The sequence below is a fragment of the Propithecus coquereli genome, unplaced genomic scaffold (assembly GCF_000956105.1).
Source record: "Propithecus coquereli isolate 6110/MARCELLA unplaced genomic scaffold, Pcoq_1.0 Scaffold2, whole genome shotgun sequence".
Taxonomy (NCBI): Eukaryota; Metazoa; Chordata; class Mammalia; order Primates; family Indriidae; genus Propithecus; species Propithecus coquereli.
The window spans coordinates 239577-259962 of record NW_012144966.1 but is presented as its reverse complement, the minus strand read 5'-3'; the positions used below and the strand labels follow the sequence as shown (position 1 = coordinate 259962).

The 20386-nt window shown below is 32.1% G+C and overlaps 1 protein-coding gene across 1 annotated transcript in view; it reads left to right on the top strand.

Moving 5' to 3' along the window:
- LOC105809674 (regulating synaptic membrane exocytosis protein 2) overlaps window positions 1-20386 on the top strand; it is a gene marked incomplete at its 3' end in the record, with an annotated part of 659796 nt that overhangs the window by 418024 nt on the left and 221386 nt on the right. Inside the window, exons 10-12 of the mRNA XM_012643523.1 lie at window positions 2179-2309; window positions 6832-7003; window positions 9755-9908. Of these exons, the coding sequence (XP_012498977.1) occupies window positions 2179-2309; window positions 6832-7003; window positions 9755-9908 (457 nt within the window). The remainder of the gene's footprint in view (window positions 1-2178; window positions 2310-6831; window positions 7004-9754; window positions 9909-20386) is intronic.

Below are 20386 nucleotides of genomic sequence, written 5' to 3'. Positions count from 1 at the left end.
AATATTATTATAAAAATAAGAAAGCTATGTGTTTACCATCTATTTGTATGAGAAATGGATAATATTAGTACATGATATTTTTTGGTTTTCCATAGCATAAGGAAATATGAAAAGAATAGTCTTTATCAGACTCTTGAAATATGTATCTGAAATGTTAGTTCTAATGATTCTAAAGGTGCAAAAATATTATCTATGGAGATGGCAACAAGTGCTTAGTCTCAACCCCTCAAAAAATTCCCAACGAAGTCAGTAATTTCCTCTAATAATTTTAAGCCTAGTCTCATAATAATTATTGTTTCTTTGTTTCTTAAGTGTAAAGTTTATTGGAAAAGAAATTTTTTAGCCTTGTTCAATCTTTTTCTCTTTGAGGTGCCTAATATTCATGTCATAAGCCTCAGAGAAAGATTTTTAGTGTCTTGGAAAAAATAATCATAAGCTCTTTTATTACTGGTGAAAACAGAGCATACCATAGTAACTAATCTCGTTTTGGTCACACATTTAGGAGGAACCATGATGCAATCTATAACATCTCTATCATCTCATATGCAATTAGACACTCCTGCATTTCTTTTTTCTTCGCTTTCCTCTCATGTTTTTTTGCCAGAAGAATAGTTTAGTCTCTTATTCCTCCTTATCTTTATCTATATGTGTATTCTAATATTGTTAGGCAAGCAAATATTTGAACTTTTTCCTTTCAAATATTCAAAACTTTTTTCTTCAGTTTGTTGATCTCTTAATGTAAAGCAGTGGTTCTCAAATTTTAATGCACATGAGGATCACCTGCAGGACTTGTTAAAATTCAAATTCCAAGGCCCCATTTTGATTCTGTAGGTGAGAGGTGGGGCCCAGGAATTTGTAACTTTTTAGTAAATAAGCCAGGTAATACTGACATGGGAAGTTTGTTAACCATAGTTAGAGAAACACTTGTCTAGGGTCTATTTTTGTACTTAGCGGCTCTATTAGAAAAACTTATACAATAGTAAGATAATACCTGCATTAAACATAAAGACTTAACACAACATATAGATTAGTAATTATAAGTTTTAAAATTTGGATATTTCTTACTTATTCCCATAAAAGGGCTAATTCCATTCATCAAAGAAACAAAAGGATAGAAATAATTTTATATACTCTTTTGGGCTGTCAGACCACCTCTTCTGAGTTGCTTAGTCTCTCATTCTCTAAGATATGGAGTGAGAGACTCAAAAAAGCCATACTGGACTTGGAACTTAACTGCCAGTGTTTCCTATGTAACCAGAATTGATTTTACCTGTTATTCTCAAGTTCCAAATTTCTGATTCCATTTCAGTTTCAAGATAGTGGTTACAGATATACAGAATTCTGAACCAAGATGTGGATGAGAGCCATAGTTATAAATCCTGACATAGAATCTGCTAGCTAGGTGTGAGGGTGTAAGGTATGTGTGTGGGAGGTGTTAACTGTTAAATCAAATGAATTCAGAAGCTGAATGTGAAATTCCAATCACTAATTATGGCACAGGGAAATTATTCACATTTTCTTATCTCAAATAATAAAATGAACTCTTATTATTTAAGAATGTGATACATTTGCTTCACAAAATAAAAGGAGACTTTATGTCTGAGTAAGAAAATTTAAAAAAATGAATTTATTATAGTTTTAAGTACAAACTGAAGTAATCTATTGACTAAAGCTACTAGTAAATCCCCTTTGCTTATAATCTTTTAAGTGTCTGTTGCTATAGAATAACATAAAACATTTACTTGAAAATTCCCTATGAATGTTATGTAAACAAGTTACTATTCACTCAATTCATTTTGAGCACTTATTCTGAGGTCAGTATTGTAGGGGAACCAAAATGAACTACAGTGATTCTTGCATAAGGAAAGTAATAGAGCAATCATTGTGTATAAAGTCCTTAATTATGATAATATAATTATTATGTGCATGTTAATAAGCAATCACATTAAGAATAAAAAGCTTAAGTGATTTATCATTAAAACTGAAATATCTGAATCATTCTTTTATTCATTGAAGTTATTATAGTATATCCTTTTATTTTAACTAACCACAATTTGCTGAGTAAAATTTATATTCTGTGCTAACATTAGTGTAAGAGAATGGGGTGGATTTGAAATGTAAATATTATGTTTGCATATTAAATGTTTCAGCTGATAAGTAAATATTTTTGCTTTTCAGATAAAACTGTGGTTTGACAAGGTTGGTCACCAATTAATAGTTACAATTTTGGGAGCAAAGGATCTCCCTTCGAGGGAAGATGGGAGGCCAAGGAATCCTTATGTTAAAATTTACTTTCTTCCAGATAGAAGGTAGGGATATAAAACAAAAATAAATGGGAAAACGTTAATAGCAATGAATATTTCAATGTCCTGTATCATTTATTTTTCTGTATCATACTAGTCAGATACTTGTGAAGCTTATCATGATTCTTAGAAATCAAAATAGCGACCGTAAATATTTAAGATTGTTTTAAAGCTTACATTAAATATTTATTGTATATATTATTGAATATTAACTTTAGGCATGTGTGGATTATTTCTTAAATAATGTATGTTTTCATTTATCAACATCAAAAATTTTTACGTACTTACCAAGATAATGTTTCTCTCTTTTATAAAATTAACAAGCGTGCTTTGTATTTCATCACCCCATATCATCAAGAAAACTTTACCAGAATCAGCCTCCCCAAGAATTTTTGTTTTATGTGTATTCTAATTCACATAAACGTTTTTGTTCTACCCTGACTTAAATAGAGGAATTAGGATTGGAGAAATATCAAAAATAACCTAATCACTCTTAATTTTAGACATATAAAAAATAAGAGACTATTCAATGGGCATCATGAAAAAAGAAGAAAGTAACGGCACCAATTACCCTTACCCCTGCTGTCTGCATCCATATCTCCCAAAGCAAGACCTCTCAAGGTCTGGTCATTTTTTCTCAGGTTGGAAGTGTCTGGGCACAGATGTGATCTTAAACATGTTTACACACTTTTGGACCCTCAGTTACTTAGTTACTCATACTTGGTTCAAGCAGAAAGTCATCAAGCCTCAGTTGAGTGTCAGAGTAAGATCTGAACAACAACATCAGCAAAGAAAAGGACAAAAGAAAGGAAGTAGAGAATTGACAAAGGCCTTATATTTTATTTAGTACATATTTTGAAGTGAAAGTTGTATAATCAGTTCCTCAGAATATGTCAAGATGCCACAACCTCTAAAGTTATTAGAAACTGCTATAGAATTTTATCTTATAAAGTTGACTTGAAGAAAGTTATTCTCTAACAACTTAGTTTGACTTTTGGAGAGAGATTCATGTTGAAACGTAAGGGAAGGAGAGGACATCCATAATCATCTATGTTTTTATGCACACACATGACTTAAGTTTCTACATATTCAAACCTTTGAAGAGAAACACTTATTTGCTAGATGATGAAAATATTGCAAATTACCGAATTTCTTTCTTGATTGACTAGTTTTGTTTAGTTTTATTTTTAAATAACCCCTCTCCTTGGATCCTGAGCAGATAGAGCTAAAATGGAAAGGAAGGTCTTCTTACCAATCCTTTATATTCCAGATGTAGTTCTTTTTATTTCTTTTCAACACCAAAGAATGTAGGAGGCATTTAAATAATTTCTTCTCAGATTATTTTTTGGCTAAGTTCCTTGTCAGTTATAAGGAATTTGAAGACTATTTGAGTAAATTTTGTAGCTTACATTGTTGATTAGGTTGTGTCAGGATTTTTTTTTTTTTATCTCTAATTGTGAAAATAATTCTCTGCTCAACTCAGAAAGTTACATTCTCTTCGCAACAATTTTTTTTTGCTGTTGACAGAAGTTTTTAACACATAAAGGACTGTGCTTTTGTTATGAAATATTTCATTTTTCGTAACAATTTTTTTGGAAGAAATACTTGAACAGGTAAACATAGAAAATGATTGATGCCTTTTTATCAATAAGACTTCCGGGAGAGGCAAGTGAAACTACATAGAAGAGATCTAGTCTAGAATGTCAGTTAAGCCATTTGGAAAATTATTTTCTAGGTAATATACTGTGTACTCTAAAAATTAACTGGGCGTGCTGTACACTCTTTTTTATATTTTGAAGTCAAGTTGGTTACCAATCAAAATATATTTCTTTCTTTTTTTTTATTTTGAATCAAAACATCAAGTCTTTGCATGTTCTTAGTGAAATTAAATGGAAACCAAAAGTACCAGTAACATGAAAGTAAATACAGGTTTAGATTGGATTTTATTTTTAAAAAAGTTAACTGTATTCTGAACAATTTAATGTTGCTTTTAAAGATCATGATTTTATTATCATTAGGCTGCTGTTTTAAAAATAGCTCTATAGCATGCTTATTGATCTTAGTTTTTAAATACTATTAGCACATTTTCAGTGTTTGACTTATATAGAATGCTCTGATTCTGAAGCCTTTGGTTACACTTCTAGAAAAAATAAAACTTTTTTTTTAACTTGCTAAAGATAAGATTACTTTTTATGGTTCTTTTTATGAAACGATGCTTTGATACACATTAAATTGCTATTAAATTGTAATCATATATGTTGGCTTTCTAAGGAATGTCAGAAATTATCCAGTCCCCTTTCTATCCAATGTAGATTATCTAGTCCTCTTCCTATCCAATGCCTTCTAAAATTGTCATTTTTTTGTCTGAGAACTTATTTTAGTCCTTAAGTTCATCATTTATTCTTCTATTTCCTTTCATATTTAAGTATAAACCATTCTTGAATTAGATAGCAAAGCTCCTGGTATATACTTTCTTCCTGGCCTTCATGGAAGGAACTTTATCTCTTGACAGAGTCTCAGAATTCATTCTTCATTGATGGAATATAAGTAGATGCTAAAGAAATATTTGTTAAAATTTTGAAAGAAGGGAGGGAGAGAGAAGGATCGTGAATCATAGTTCATGTTATTATGTCTGTTTAGTGAGTTATTCATATATACACATATATACACTTCTTTTCCATATATAAAGTCTCCTACATGGGTTTGCAAAGTTATGTTCCTACCAATGCTTTCAAAATTAATAAATATACAATGCATGTTATCTTTTCCATGTGTATTAGCAAAATTCATTATCATTTTATCAAGCTGTCTATTTAAAGGCAGCTTTCTGCCACATTAAATCAATGTGCTCTGGAAACATACAATGCCTCTTGGTTACTCAAGTCAAATCTATATTAAACATTAACATTCCTAGGAGAAGAAGTCTCATAGCTTCCCCATTTCAGAGATACCCTAACCGTTTTCTGTTCTTTCTCCTCCCTATTTCTCAACACTTTTGGAACTGTGCTATGCTGGGAGAATTTGTAGCAGTTAATATTGTTCCTTGTCTGTCTACTTTTCACTTTTATTTATTTATTTTTCGAGACAGAGTCTCACTCTGTCCTCTGGGCTAAAGTGCAGTAACATCATCATAGTTCACTGTAGCCTCAAACTCCTGGGCTCAAGTGATCTTCCCACCTCGGCCTCCCAAAGTGCTGGGACTGCAGGTGTGCACTGCCACGCCAGCTAATTTTTAAATTTTTGTAGAGACAGATCTTGCTATGTTTCCCAAGCTGGTCTTGAACTCCTGGCCCCAAGCGAGCCTCCTGCCTCAGTCTCCCAAAGTGCTGGGATTACAGGTGTGAGCCATTGTGCCAGGCCCACTTTTCACTTTAAATAGTCTCTTAGATAGCTTAAAATTAACTTCCTAGATCATTTTCTTTATTCCTATCCAGCCAGTGATCCTCTCTAATAAAATACAAGTAGGATGGATGTACCCTCTACGGGATATGTAGGATAATTTATTAGAATTCAGGAAGAAATAGTTGAATTTTTAATCTCATTATTTTAAATTTCTGTTTTAGTATATTTCCTAATGTACACAATATATTAGTACAACAGTATGATAACACATGTATACAATTCATAAATATATGTACATATAATGAAATGCATAATTTAAAAATTCACTTGATACAGATATGCAATTAAAAAGAGTATGAAAACCTTTCAGCCGGAAGTCATGATTGTCAAATGGCCATCTTGCATTTCCAGCACAAGTTATAGTGGCTACTTAATATAGAAATAATTTTACAATGTTTTTAAAGACCTGATATATGTCAAATAAGCAAATATGTGTTTTTTTATATGTAAGTATATATAAGTATGTAAGTATATATAAGTAACTTCATAATATGTAAATTGCAGTTGCTCATTAGCTAAACTATATGGATATGAAGTTGTGAACATCACAATTTATTTATTTTTTTGTACATTAAGACTTCTGTAGTTTAAGTGAATGGTATATTACTGGTTAATTATCATTTTGAAGGCTTTCAATATGGCAATATGTTAAAAATTTTAAAGTTAAGATTCTCAAGCCTGGTTTTAGTTAGATTTTTAGAAAGATTAATTTTTTAATTATCTATCATTGAAAAAACTTAAGATTTATTGAAATGTTTGTATAAGTCATACTTATAGAGTATGATACAATTGGCTGGGCCTGGTGGTTCATACCTGTAATCCCAGCACTTTGAGAGGCTAAGGTGGGAGGATCACTTGAGGTCAGGAGTTTGAGTCTGCAATGAGCTATGATCATGCCATTGCACTCTAGCTTGGGCAACAGAGTGAGACCCTGTTTCTTGAGAAAAAAAATATGATATAATTAGACACTTTTAGAATTTTAATAGTAATTTTAAAGATCATAATATTTGCAATCTATGATAAATTTGTGGTAAAACTTCACTTGTCTGAGAAATTTTAAATTAATTAATTTTAGGACAAAACTTAAAGTTTTGTGTAAGTTCATATATTCTTATTTTTTTCATAGTGATAAAAACAAGAGAAGAACTAAAACAGTAAAGAAAACATTAGAACCCAAATGGAACCAAACATTCATTTATTCTCCAGTCCACCGACGAGAATTTCGGGAACGAATGCTGGAGATTACTCTTTGGGATCAAGCTCGAGTTCGGGAGGAAGAAAGTGAATTCTTAGGAGAGGTATTCGAATTATTGTAAAGTTTACACTATTCATGTCATTCTAAATACTTTTTGTTCATATTACTATCAGTGAAATTTTATATTTAGTATATCTGAAAAGGCAGGCATAATTTCTTTAACAGGATGAATTTAGCTACTGCTTTAGGAAAAAACTTATTGATACCAGAGAAAACAATGGTTCTAAATAGTCTTTGACAATTTTGCATGGTTATTCTTAATATAGAAAATTCAGTGTTTAGTGATAAAAGCTTGCTTTCTATTTCACAAATATATTGTTTTGTTTTATAATGTTGCATATATCTTAGTTAGTTTACCGAACCAACTCAACTACTAGTAAGTAGTTCAGTCATTTATTCATGGATTATTTTTTAAACTCTATAATGTACCAGGCACTGTGTTAGGAACTGAGGCTTCAAAGGTGAATAAGGCATAATACTTACTTCAAGGAATTTAAAATCCATTGGTGATACAGACAAGTGAATAGCAATTATAATATGGCATACCCCTTGCTATAAAGGGGAAAATGCAATAGGAATACATAATTGCTGTAAAGGGGAGCGGGCAGTGATTAAGAGAAATCTTCACAAAGAAAGAGAAATTTAGCAAAGTCAAGAGAAATGAAATTCCTGCAGGGGGAAATAAGACATCATGGATGATGGGTATTGGACAACTGCATTGCAATTGGAAGGGAAAGTGGTAAGAAATGAGATTTGAGGGTTAAACTGACTCTAGATCATGCTGTTCATATATTAAGAAATTTGGATTTATCCTGTGGATAATGGGAACCAATGACCAATAACCAATTCTCTTTAATAGGAGAATGGTTTGTTTGCATTTGTACTTGAGAAAAGTATTTCCAGCTCTAATGTGGAGAATGAATTGGAGAGGGGCAAGATGGGAAGCAATTATCCAGCTATTAGTATGCTAAGATATCCACTTTCAGCCTTTTTCAGTATGGTTGGTTTTCCTGAGTAAATTAAATGGTATCTCATGGGAAAAACAACAATCTGTAGAAATATTGAACTGAATGTTGTCAGTTAAGGAACCAGAGTGATAAACCTAAAACTCATTTGGGAAGAAGAGTAACACAGTTGTTAGGAATGGAGATTCTGGAGCCAGCTGCCTGACCTCTATGTATTTGGCATTACCACTTCCTAGCCTTGTGTCTTCGAGCAAGTTATTTAACCCATCTGTACTTCAGTTTCCTCTTTAGCCAACTGGAGATAGTACTAGTATGCAATTCAGGGTTGATATGAGGATTAAATAAGTGTGTTGTGTATGTGTGAGCAAACATTGGGAACATAATGCCTGTAATTTTAAAAATGACTGGGGAAAGTTTACAAAGAATGAAATAATAACTTAGCTGTTTTGCTTCTTTACCTTGTATAGCTGAATAGTAATTTATCTTTATATAGCAATTCTTATAAAAAAAAGCACAACACTTTAATACTTGTACAACACCCTAAAAGAAAATAGTCATTTATATTTACAAAGTGATTTCCTTTGTAAATTTTTAAATATTCATATCATAAAATCCATATTATAATATGGTTCACATTAAAAGTCCATGCTTTTTTCCTCTTTCCGGTTTTATCTATCTGTCTATCTATCTATCTATCTTTGAGACAGGGTCTCACTCTGGTGCCCAAGCTGGAGTGCAGTGGTGCAATCATAGCTCACTGCAGCCTCAAACTCCTTTGGCTCAAGGGATCTTCCTGCCTTGGCCTCCCAAAGTGCTGGGATTACAGGCACGAGCCACCATGCCCCCTTTTGTTTTTTAAATCCTTGGCAGCATGGTATGGTGAACACGGAATTTTAAATAAGATAGACTGATTCATATTACAGTTCTCGTGCTTACAAGCTTGTGTGACCTTAGACAAGTTCTTTTAACCTTTTTAGCCTTGGTATCCTTATTTGCAAACATTAAATAATAAGACAAAACTAGTAGTTTTCTTCTGATAATTATGATAAATAACATGACATGGTTCAAAATACATGGTAAGCACTTCAAATTTGTTTTTCTCTCCCTGTTTAAAAGTTCTTTTTAAAAAGTTTTATTTCAAAATATTAAGGGGTACACATATTTTTGGTTACATGGATCATTTTTGTAATGCTTGAGTCACAGCTATAAGTGTGCCCACCACCTAAATAGTGTTCATGGTATCCATTAGGTAGGTTTTTTTCCCCTCTCCTCCTCCCTCCTCCCACTACTTGATTTCCACTGAGTTTTATCTCCTTCTGTGCACATGTGTGCTCATTGGTTAGTTTCAATTTAATAGTGAGTACATGTGGTGTTTGTTTTTCCATTCTTTAGGTACTTCACTTAGGATAATGGTCCCTAGTTCCATTCAAGTTGTTGCATGTAAAGGTTAAATTAGTGACTGTAAATAAAGGTGCTTTATAAGTTATAAAATGATATATAAATATTAGGTATTATCATAGTCATTTTGTAATATAAAGTATTATTTCTGTAGTGGTAAATTTAACAGCCTTTATTAGTTGGATGGTCAAGGGCCAACAAAATAAATGTCTTAGATATTTAAAACTATTAAATCACTAGGAAGTTGTAAAATTTATCTTTTATTTAGTTACTGTCAAAACATATTGACTATTTTGCAACATCTAAATAACCGTGTTTTGATCTAATAGCATTGCTGTCATAATTATTACTAGAAAAGTTATTAAGACCATTTACTAGACTTTCTTTATTAGTGTTATAATATAACAGTCCTTTGTATCTTGGGTTTGCAGATTTTAATTGAATTAGAAACAGCATTATTAGATGATGAACCACATTGGTACAAACTTCAGACCCATGATGTCTCTTCATTGCCACTTCCCCACCCTTCTCCATATATGCCACGAAGACAACTCCATGGAGAGAGCCCAACACGGAGGTTGCAAAGTAAGTTTTCATTAAAATTTGTCATGTTTTTATTAAATTTCCTAATCTTGAGTGATATATCTAACACAGAATTTTAACATACCATTGTGGTATCAACAGGCATCTGTTAGTCTTTCTATAGCTATTATGGAAGCTTTTGAAATGTTTGATACACTAAAATAATGTTATACTCCTAGCACTCATCACAATGTTAAAGTGTTTTATGGTTGTATTTTGGATGATATGGACCCAAATAAGCACAGTTACGTTTAAATCTTAGTTCTTAGAATCCTAAATGTGAGGATGTGATAGCTAATACAGTAGAGTTTGGTCATATAGCTATAGATAACCAAAATTATGATTTCCACCTTCATTATCTAAGTATTTTATGAATATGTAGATAGTAAGGATAGCATAGTGATTGAAACCATAAATTGTAATCTCAGGCTAACTTGAGTTTAAATTTTGATTTTTTCACTTTAGAGAGCTGTATGACTTGAGGCAGATCATCTCTCTGTGCCTCATTTTTTCCCTCATTTATAAGATGGAAATTTTAATACCTATATTCTAGGGTGGTTATAAGAATTAATTAATCTCAAGAATATAAATTGATTTTGTTATTGTTGTTCTTGCTATTATCAACATTTGCATTTTACCTTGGATTATATTAATACATAGTTCGAACTGTAAAATAGAATTAGATCAATCCAGAGGAGCTTAAAGTAAACTCAGAAATATTTTCCAGATTGATAAGTGAAATTGTTGGCTCTTTGCCCTTACAACTCAGGTCTTTTTTTTTTTTCCTGATGAATCTATTATTGGAAGGTAAGATGGATGCTTGCTGTTTCAGATAGTATTCATGGGGTAGTTCTTTCTATATGGAACTAGCACGTTCTAGATTAAGCAACATTTTTGTCAAGTACAGTAGGACTGATTGACATTAACCAAATTTTAGAAGTGTAAATTTATAAGCACAAATGCTGTGTCACTTATTAATCATGAGAAGTATCCCTGGCAGCACAACAAATAAGTATTGTCTATATGGACAATACCATTCCTGCTGAATGGGGGCTGAATGATATGTCGGAAGGCTGTTCGATGAGTAGAGAATTAGAGCAAAGGATTAGCCCTATGGAATGTTTAGTTAGTAATAGGTAAGCCTACAGAATTATCTTCACTCCTTTTTTTTTTTTTTTTTTTTGAGACAGAGTCTCACTCTGTTGCCCGGGCTAGAGTGAGTGCCGTGGCGTCAGCCTAGCTCACAGCAACCTCAAACTCCTGGGCTCAAACAATCCTCCTGCCTCAGCCTCCCGAGTAGCTGGGACTACAGGCATGCGCCACCATGCCCGGCTAATTTTTTCTATATATTTTTAGTTGTCCAATTAATTTCTTTCTATTTTTAGTAGAGACAGGGTCTCGCTCTTGCTCAGGCTGGTTTCGAACTCCTGAGCTCAAACAATCCACCCGCCTCGGCCTCCCAGAGTGCTAGGATTACAGGCGTGAGCCACCGCGCCCGGCCTACAGCATTTACTTTTGTCAGCCTTCCCAAACAGAAAACACCAACACATCTCTATTCGCAAAAGCCCTTACAACATCCTTTGTTGTAATAATTACAACATTACAATGAATTTTATGTGAACTAATTTTATTCTTTCTGACCACTATAATCTATTCAGAACATTCTCTCCAAATTACAGTGTGGAATTGTGGGTTACTATGTGATGATTAATAATATATGTAGTAACCTTTATAATTCATTATGTACTAATTCTTATTAGTTTACATTTATAGGCTACTAATGCTAGCCAGCATTGCCCTTATAGAGTTGGCCTTTTCTCCACTTACTTCAGTTTTTATTGCAATAACTAGTGGGTTTGGGGACTCTGAATACCAGAAACTCTTAAATCTACCAACAGTTTTCATTTTTTCCCCTTGCTAATTAGAAATGGTGGATATTAGGAACAATGAGATTAGCGTACTTTCTAGTTAGCTGTATGTGTCATGAATTTTCATGCAAATAATTTAATGTAATCGACCTTGAATTTCCCATCCACAAAATGACTCCGCTGTTACTTAGAAGTTGATAGTATTAATATACTCATGAGTAATATAATGGCTCCACATGCTGTACCATGTCAGTTTTGTCACTACCAACTAACCTCTAATAAATATTTTATTAACAATGTGTAGACATGAAGATAAGTAAAAAGCTGTTCATACACATAAAAGAAATAAACAAAAACTAGGAAATCACATTTGAGAATAGACATTAAAAGCATTACCATTAGCCAAGGATATATTTCTCATAAATGGCAGGTACAAGTCAAGATATGAATAAATAAATATACTAATAATTTTAAAACTTCATTGATGACAGAAACCTCCTTAAGGGTTTTCTCCATGGAGAGGGTATATATTGCAGTTATTTATAAATATGTTTCGTATTGTCAAAGCTCATGATTATTAACATATTGGATGGAACAAATGCTCGAACAGTTATCGTCAAAAGAGTATTATAACCCTCATTTGTTCCCTACATCTACATAATAGGATGTTTTGGTAGTTCAACCTCTGATGCTAGGAAAATCACTCTTAAGGCTATGAGCTTATTGAATGTATATGGATATTTACTGATGATGTCTCAAAAAAATGCATCATTAGAGAAGTGAGGCTGCTTTTTGAGATGGCAAAATACCTCAAATTTTCACTAGATTTTTTTTACTCATTAATGAGAAACTTTATTCATTACCATTTTGGAACATAAGGAGATTGTTTGGAAGTATTTTGATATTGAGATTTTTATTGTTATGTTTTCTTTACTGTTTTTCAGTCAAAATTGTAGTGTCTTAAGGAAAAAATCTCCCTTTTAACATGATGGAAGTTATATTAATAGATATTTGTTTATTACGTGAAAATTTAATAATCATTCTTATCACAATTTGAACTATGAAGATCCAATCAGAGTTTTAATTTGATTTTTCATTCTTTTCTTTTTCTCATATCAACCAGATTTATCTGTTTCACTTCTCAAATGTTAATTCTTCACTTGGTAAAACAATGTTATCATCCCTTTCACTTTTTAAAATAGAGAATATCATATCTATTATATTTTCATTCAGCCTCATGACAAGATTTCAAAGAAAAAGTGAATGGGAACAAATCATTGTGACAAATCCAAAATGATGCTGTTGAGAGGTAGTAGATAAAAGGGACATGATTTCATAATTAGAGTTTTCTAGGATTTCAGCTATTTGGGGTAATTTGGGACCATTCTTCCAATTTTTGACTCTATACTCTTATTTCTCTCTTTCTTGGACTGCAGTTACATTTATAGCAACCTGTTGACATTGTTCCACATGTTATTGGGTCTCTGTTTTTTAATCTCTTTTTTTCCTCTCTTCCTCAGTTTTGATTATTTTTATTCACTTCTTTTCAGGTTCACTGATATTTTCCTCTACAGTGTCCAATCTTCCATGAAAATCGTAATACAAATTGTCTTATTAAAGATAATATATTTTTCATTTTAAGATTTGCATCTTGTTTCCTTACAGGTTTCTATATCCTTCCTGAAATTTCTTTTTTTTATCATATGTGTGTATGTGTGTGTGCTGTATAGGTAGATAGGTAGGTAGATAGATATAGATGTTTATATAAAGATACATGTGTGTATGTATGTATATAGACATACATGTAGTCCTGTAAATTATTTAATGTATTTATACCACTTTTAAAGTCCTTGTCTGAAAATTCCAAGATCTCAGTCTTCTGTGGGTTTACTTATATTTTTGTTTTTCCCCTTGATTATGGATCACATTGTATTTTTTATATATCTACTAACTTTTATTGTATACTGGACATTGTGTTTAATACATTTTAGAAACTCTGGATTTTGAATAATGTATTATTTTATTTTAGCACACAGAAAAATTACTGAAGGCTTACCTAAATCCTATAGAAAATATGTTAGGGCAGTTCTATTTTGGTTCTTTTCGTAATTCTAAGACATAGTCCTCAGTTTAGTTTGTGGTTCTTATTCCTAAGGTGTGACCTTTCTGGAGAAAAGTCCAAGGATGTTGTCTAAACACCTATAATATAATGAGACCTAAATTCCAAACTCTGTCTCCTTTGAACCAGAATGTTCCTGAAATCTCTTTGCAGCTCTTTTACCTTCTCAGCTGTCATTTTCTGCTGTGTTTCTTCTTGTTTTTCTTTTTGTGGTTTATAAATCAGGCCAGGACTTGAGGGTCCTTTATGTGCAAATTTTGGGTCTCTAGAATTTTGGAGCCTTCTCTGGCTCCCTTCTTTTCTATAGTCCCCTTCAATTCTAGGTGTTCTGACAACTCTGAATTCTCATCTCTGGCTCCTCAGCCTTGTAAGACTGAGGCTTTATGTTTGAGCTCTAACTCCTCTACAGTGAACCAAGTAGGGAATACCCTCAGGAAAAAAGCTGGTTAAATATGTGCCTTTCTTATTTGAAGGGGCATATTGCTGATTTCTGCCTGCATTTGTTTGTTCTCTGGTGTCTTTAGATAATGTTTTTCTTTAAAATATTTTGTGCAGAGTTTATAATTATTACTGGGAAGAGAATTAGTTGGATATAAGCCACTCAACCATCCTCAGAAGCAAAACATGACATTTTAAAGTTAACTTTTTACTGAAGTATAGCATGTACATATAAATTTGTATAAATCATTAATTGTATAAATGTTTATAAATCATAAATATGTTAATATTTTCACAAAGAAACCACACCATGTAACTAGTGCCCAACTCAAGAAATAGACCATCATCAGCATCCTACCAGCTTCCATCTTGCAAACTTCCAGTAATCATTCCCTCTGCCAGCGTGAGAACTATTCTAACTTCAAATCCCATAGAACAGTTTTGCTTATTTTTGAACTTCTTATAAATGAAAAACTCACATATGTGAATTTTATGGAAATGTAATTCCACAATATATTACTCTTTCACATCTGGCATTTTTTTCTTTCCAATATGTTTGTGAGATTCATCAATATTGTTGTGTATAATTGCAGTTAATTTATTCCCATTGCTATCCAGTATTCCTTTCTATTAATATACAACAGTTTGTGCATTCTACAGTTGATTGACAGTTTGCAGATTTTTGCTATTTTTAAGATTGCTGCTATGGATGTTCTTGTATATGCCTTTTGATCATCATGTTTTATTTTTTGCTGAGCATACACCTAGTAGTGGAATCCATGGATAATAGTCTATGCATATATTCAATTACAGTACATATTCTTAAACAATTTCCCCATTTATACCAATTTATACTTTCTATAGCATTGAATGAGGATTTCAGTTACTCTACATTATTTCTTATAGATGGTCTTTTTAGTGCTTTTCATTGTAATCATTCAGGTGTGTGGGCAATGTTACCTCAGGGTGGCTTTAATTTGCATTTCCCTAATAACTTTTCATATGTTAATTGACCATTTTTATATACTCTTTTATGAAGTGCCTAGTCAGATTTATTGCCCATTTTACTTTCAGTTTATCTGCCTTTTTTGTCTATTTATGAGTGCTTTTTTAAAATTACAGACTTGAATGCTTTGAGTATCTTTATTGTAAGTTTATTCTGCTCTTTGGCTTGCCTTTTCACTCTTTAATGGGATCTTTTGATCAACATAAGTTTTTAAAGTTGATGTATTTTAGTTTTCTATTTTTTTTCTTTAGGGTTAATGCTGTCTTTGTGTGATCTGTTTAAAAATCTTTGCCTTCTTTAAGGTCATAGTGATATGCTCCTATGTTTTTTCTGGAATATTGTTTTACTCTTCTCGTTAAATCTCCTACTTGTCTGGGATTGATTTTTGTATATGGTATGAAGTAGAGATCAAAATTCATTCTTAACACTATGGATGTCCACTTGATCCAGCACATTTATTGAACATGTGGTTAAGTTTCTGAACTCTATTTCATTCAATGAACTCCATTGTACTCTATTTTTCTATTCTGTGCCAATATCAAATTATCTAGATTACTGTAGCTGTACAATAAATTGTGGTATCTGTTAGTGTCATTTACCTAACTTGGTTCTTTTTCAAGATTGTTATTTTTTAGTTTTGTTAGTCTCTCTCTGTCACCTCGGGTAGAGGGCAGTGGTGTCATTATGGCTCACTGCAGCCTCAAACTCCTGGGCTCAAGTGATCTTCCTGCCTCAGCCTCTCCAGTAGCTGGCACTACAGACATGCGCCGCCATGGCCAGCAAATTTTTCGATTTTAGTAGAGATGGGGCTCTTGCTCTTGCTCAGGCTGGTCTCAAACTCCTGGGTCTCAAGCGATTCTCCTGCCTTGGCCTGCCAGAGTGCTAGGATACAGGCGTGAGCCACTGCACCTGGCCTGTCATTTTTCTTAACTTCTTGTACTTACAAATAAATTGAGTATCAAATTATCATATTCCATAAATATCTTTTTAGGATTTTGATTCAAATTACTTTGATCAGTTTCAGGAGAACTGAAATCTCTCCACGGAGTGGGGAGAATTCCACCCATAATCTGGTATATGTCTAAATGGCAGATATTGTTATAAGTTTAAATGGAGAGATTTTGTTCTTTATTAGATCTATACCTAAGAATTTGATCACATTGATGCTCGTATACAGAAATAAAATTTATTATTTATTATTATTAAATAAATCCTAATAACTTTTCCATACATTATTTTGTATTTTAATATACAGTATTATCTCTTCGGTGAACAATGATGATTTCTTTTCTTCCTTTCAAATTGGTTGCTTGCTTCTTTCTTTTTCTTCTTTGGTTAGGTCCTATAATAACATGCTATGTAAAAGTGATATTGTTGACTAGACGTTGACATCCATGTTTTGTTCCCCATTCTTTGGAAAAGCTTTAAATATTTCTCCATTATATTTGATACTTGCTATACAATTTTTCTGCTACTCTAAGAGATTTAAGAAGGTCTATTTTAGCCCTAGTTTGATGAGAATTTTTTGTTGTGAATGGATGTTGAACTTTTTAATTAGTTTTTTTCTATGTATGGATATAATCATATGACATTTCTTTTACTCTATTAATGTGGTAAATTACATTGATTTTTCAAATGTTAGAATAATCTCGCATTCCTGGAATAAACTCAGCTAGCTCATGATGCATTATCATTTTCTCTATCTCTGGATTTGAAATGTTATTATCTGTAGAATTTTTGAATCTATATTCACACGTGAGAGAGAGAAAGGTTGTCTTTTATTTTCCTTTTTTGGGGGGGTAACTTTTTTTTTGGTGACATTCTTGTTAACTTTTGTCATCAACGTTATACTGGCTTAAATTAAAATAGTTAGGAAATGTTCCTTCTTTTCCTATTTGATGTCTTTTTCCTTTCTTGTACTATCTTTATCAGATTTTGGTATCAATGTTACACTGGCCTCGAAGAAAATGTTTGCAAGTATTCCCTCATTTTTCTATTGTTTGGAAGAATTTGTACATTATTGGTATTGTTACTTCTTTAAATGTTTAGAAGTATTCTCCATTTAAGTCATTAGAGTTGGCAGTTTTTTGTGTCTGTGTAGGTTTTATATTACAATTTCAATTTTTCCACTAGATTTAGGACTAGTCAGAATTTTATGACTTCTGTGTCAGCTTTGTTTAGTTGGATTTTTCTTGGAATTTGAATATTTCTCCTAATATTTTCATCTTATTTGCAAAAAATTGTTCATAATAACCTCTTATTATTTATTTAATGTCTATTGGACGTCTACTGATGTCTTTTTCTCCCTGATATTAGTAATTTTTTTCTCTTCTTTCTTATTCTGACTTGCTAATGATCTATCAATTTCATTAGTCTTTTCAAATTACCAATTATTTGTTTTTATTTACTTCCTGGTTATATGTTTGTTTTCTTTTCCACTAATTTTTCTTCTTATTTTTGTTATTTCTCTTCTATACTGTTTTTAGTATTAATATGTTCATTTTTTCCCTCATTTCTACAAAAAGGCACTAAGATAATTTTTAATGCAGTGCTTTCATTAACCTGTGGACTATTTAGGATTGCATGGTTAAATTTCCAAACTCTAGGGATTTTTTTTAATATTGATGTCTAATATAATTCCCCTCTTGTGAGAGAATATACTTTGAATAATTTAGAGTCTTAAAATTAATTAAATGTTGTTTGCTTTATGGTACTGCATGTAATCATTTTGGTGAATGTTCTTGAAAAGAATGTTTATTTTGTCATAATTGTTTACCTGTTCTACATATGTGGGGAAGGTCAAGTTTATTTATTTCATTGTTCAAATCTTCTATTTTTGCTGACCTTTTGTTTTATCATTCCATCAGTTGCTGGTGTTTAAATCTTCCTCTATGATTGTGGACTTTTATTATAAGTCTCTTAGTTTTGTCACTTTAGCTTTATGTATTTTAGAGTTTTGTTATTAGGTATATATGGATCTAGAATTTTTATTTTTCCTAGTAGACTGATAATTTTATTATTATATAATGTCCTTTTTTTATATCTAGGAATGCTTTTTGTCTTAAGATCTACTTGGTTTGATGTTACTATTGCTGTTGGTGCTTTTATGTTTTTTTGGTTAATGTTTTTTGCATGCTATATCTTTCTCAGTTCTTTTACCTTCCACCTCTCTGTATCCTTATATTTAAGGTTGGTCTTTTGAAAGCAGTGTAAAGTTGGTCTTTTAAATCCACTCTGACAAGACTTATCTGGTAATTCATAATTTACATTTAATGTAATTTTTTATACATTTTGCTTAATATCTTACATAGTATTGTTTTTAGTGTGTTCTTTTTTCTCCTTCCTTGCTTTCTTTTCAAATACACATTATTTCAATTACAACAACAAACATTTAAGCACCTGTTATGTTTATGATATTTGATATCATAATTGATTCAAAAATATACTTAGGTCAGTAAAACTCTATTCACAAACTTATATGTGAAATACATTTTATTTTTTTCAAAGATCATATTTAATGTGCCTCTGGGGTGCCTTTGTTTCTTGGCTGACAAGTATCAGTCATTATTTCTCCTTCTTATCTACTCCCACCTCTCAACAGAGGTTCTAGGAAGCCTAAAAAAGGAGAACATCTAGGAAAGGCCCACTAATTTCTAATCTTGATTTATCCTCACTGGCATTTCCCAGTGTTCAATGGTTACTTGATGCCAGGACTAGGCACAGTTATTTTGTACTAATGCTGGCTGCTTTGGCACTTAACATCCAGCCTTCCTAGCTGCATCGTGGAGCTACTATCCTGGGATCCAGAAAGGTCTTGTTATTCACAGGACTCTTTAATCATTGTCTCCTTACTAATTTTGAGTAATCTTGACCTTTAGCAGTGCCTGCCTCCTCTTTTTGCCCCCTCTACATCCTGTTAGAATAATCTTGTTCTTCCCTCTCTCTGCTGTAGCATACATAATCTTATTAATAAGCCTAGAGTTTGGAAAGTAAATTGTCACTTTGCTTTCAATCCGGAAACAAATCTCCTTAATTCAAAGAAACACAACAATGTTGCTACCTTTTAAAATGTGAGAGGGAAAATTACAGGGATAATAAAAAATAATTTATATACCAGCACATGAACACGCCAAACATAATCTTTGTATAATTTTATCATATCGTAGGAAGGAGAGGTATAAAAATTAAAATTGTAAGTTTATGTTGAGTGCTGTAATAATTTAGAGGTGTGAAAGAATAGTACAAGCTGTGATAAGCTTTTTAGCTAGGCCCGAAATAAGTAGGTTTACAATAAATGGAGATGAGAAAAGTAAATAGAAAATTTGCGAGACTAAAGACATAAAATTTAAATAGTATGATGAGATTTATTGCAGAACATTGAGTGTCAAGATGAGGATTAGGAGATTTCTCATTTTTAAATAGGATCTGAGGGTAGGAAGCTGAAAGAAATAGCACAATAACGTCTTAGCATGATTTATTACCTCTTCTGGATATGCTGCAAGCTAAAAAAAAAATGTGCCTTGAGGGAGTGGGTGTAGGTACCTTCATTATACAGTATAAACAACTGCCTCTTGTTTATAGTTGAAGCCTCATGTATTTTAGAATTGGAGAACATTAAATAATATTAATAGTAAATACTGGGGACAGCAGCAAACGCAATGGAGAAAAATTAAGTGAGGGGGGAATGGCTTTGCTCTTTTTGTCTATCTGCTTGCGTTTAGATAACAAGTACTCAGTGGGCCATTACCATAATGGTCTCTAATTGCTAAGTATCACAATATGTAAATAATTCCCTTCCTCCCCCTATCAAAATCTCTTCGAACAGTTTCACCATCATAGCTAGTATATGGTTTATATATATAGCTTATGTATATATTTTTAAGTACCTGCTATACACATAAACACACACATTAGGTATCTGGAATATATTTTCAATGTTTATTTTTAAAATCCCTGCAAGAAAAATAATTTTACTTAATAGCTTGGCACCTGACCTCTTACTCTGATTTAAAAACTGTTTTTATAATTGTGAATTTTTAATAATGAATAG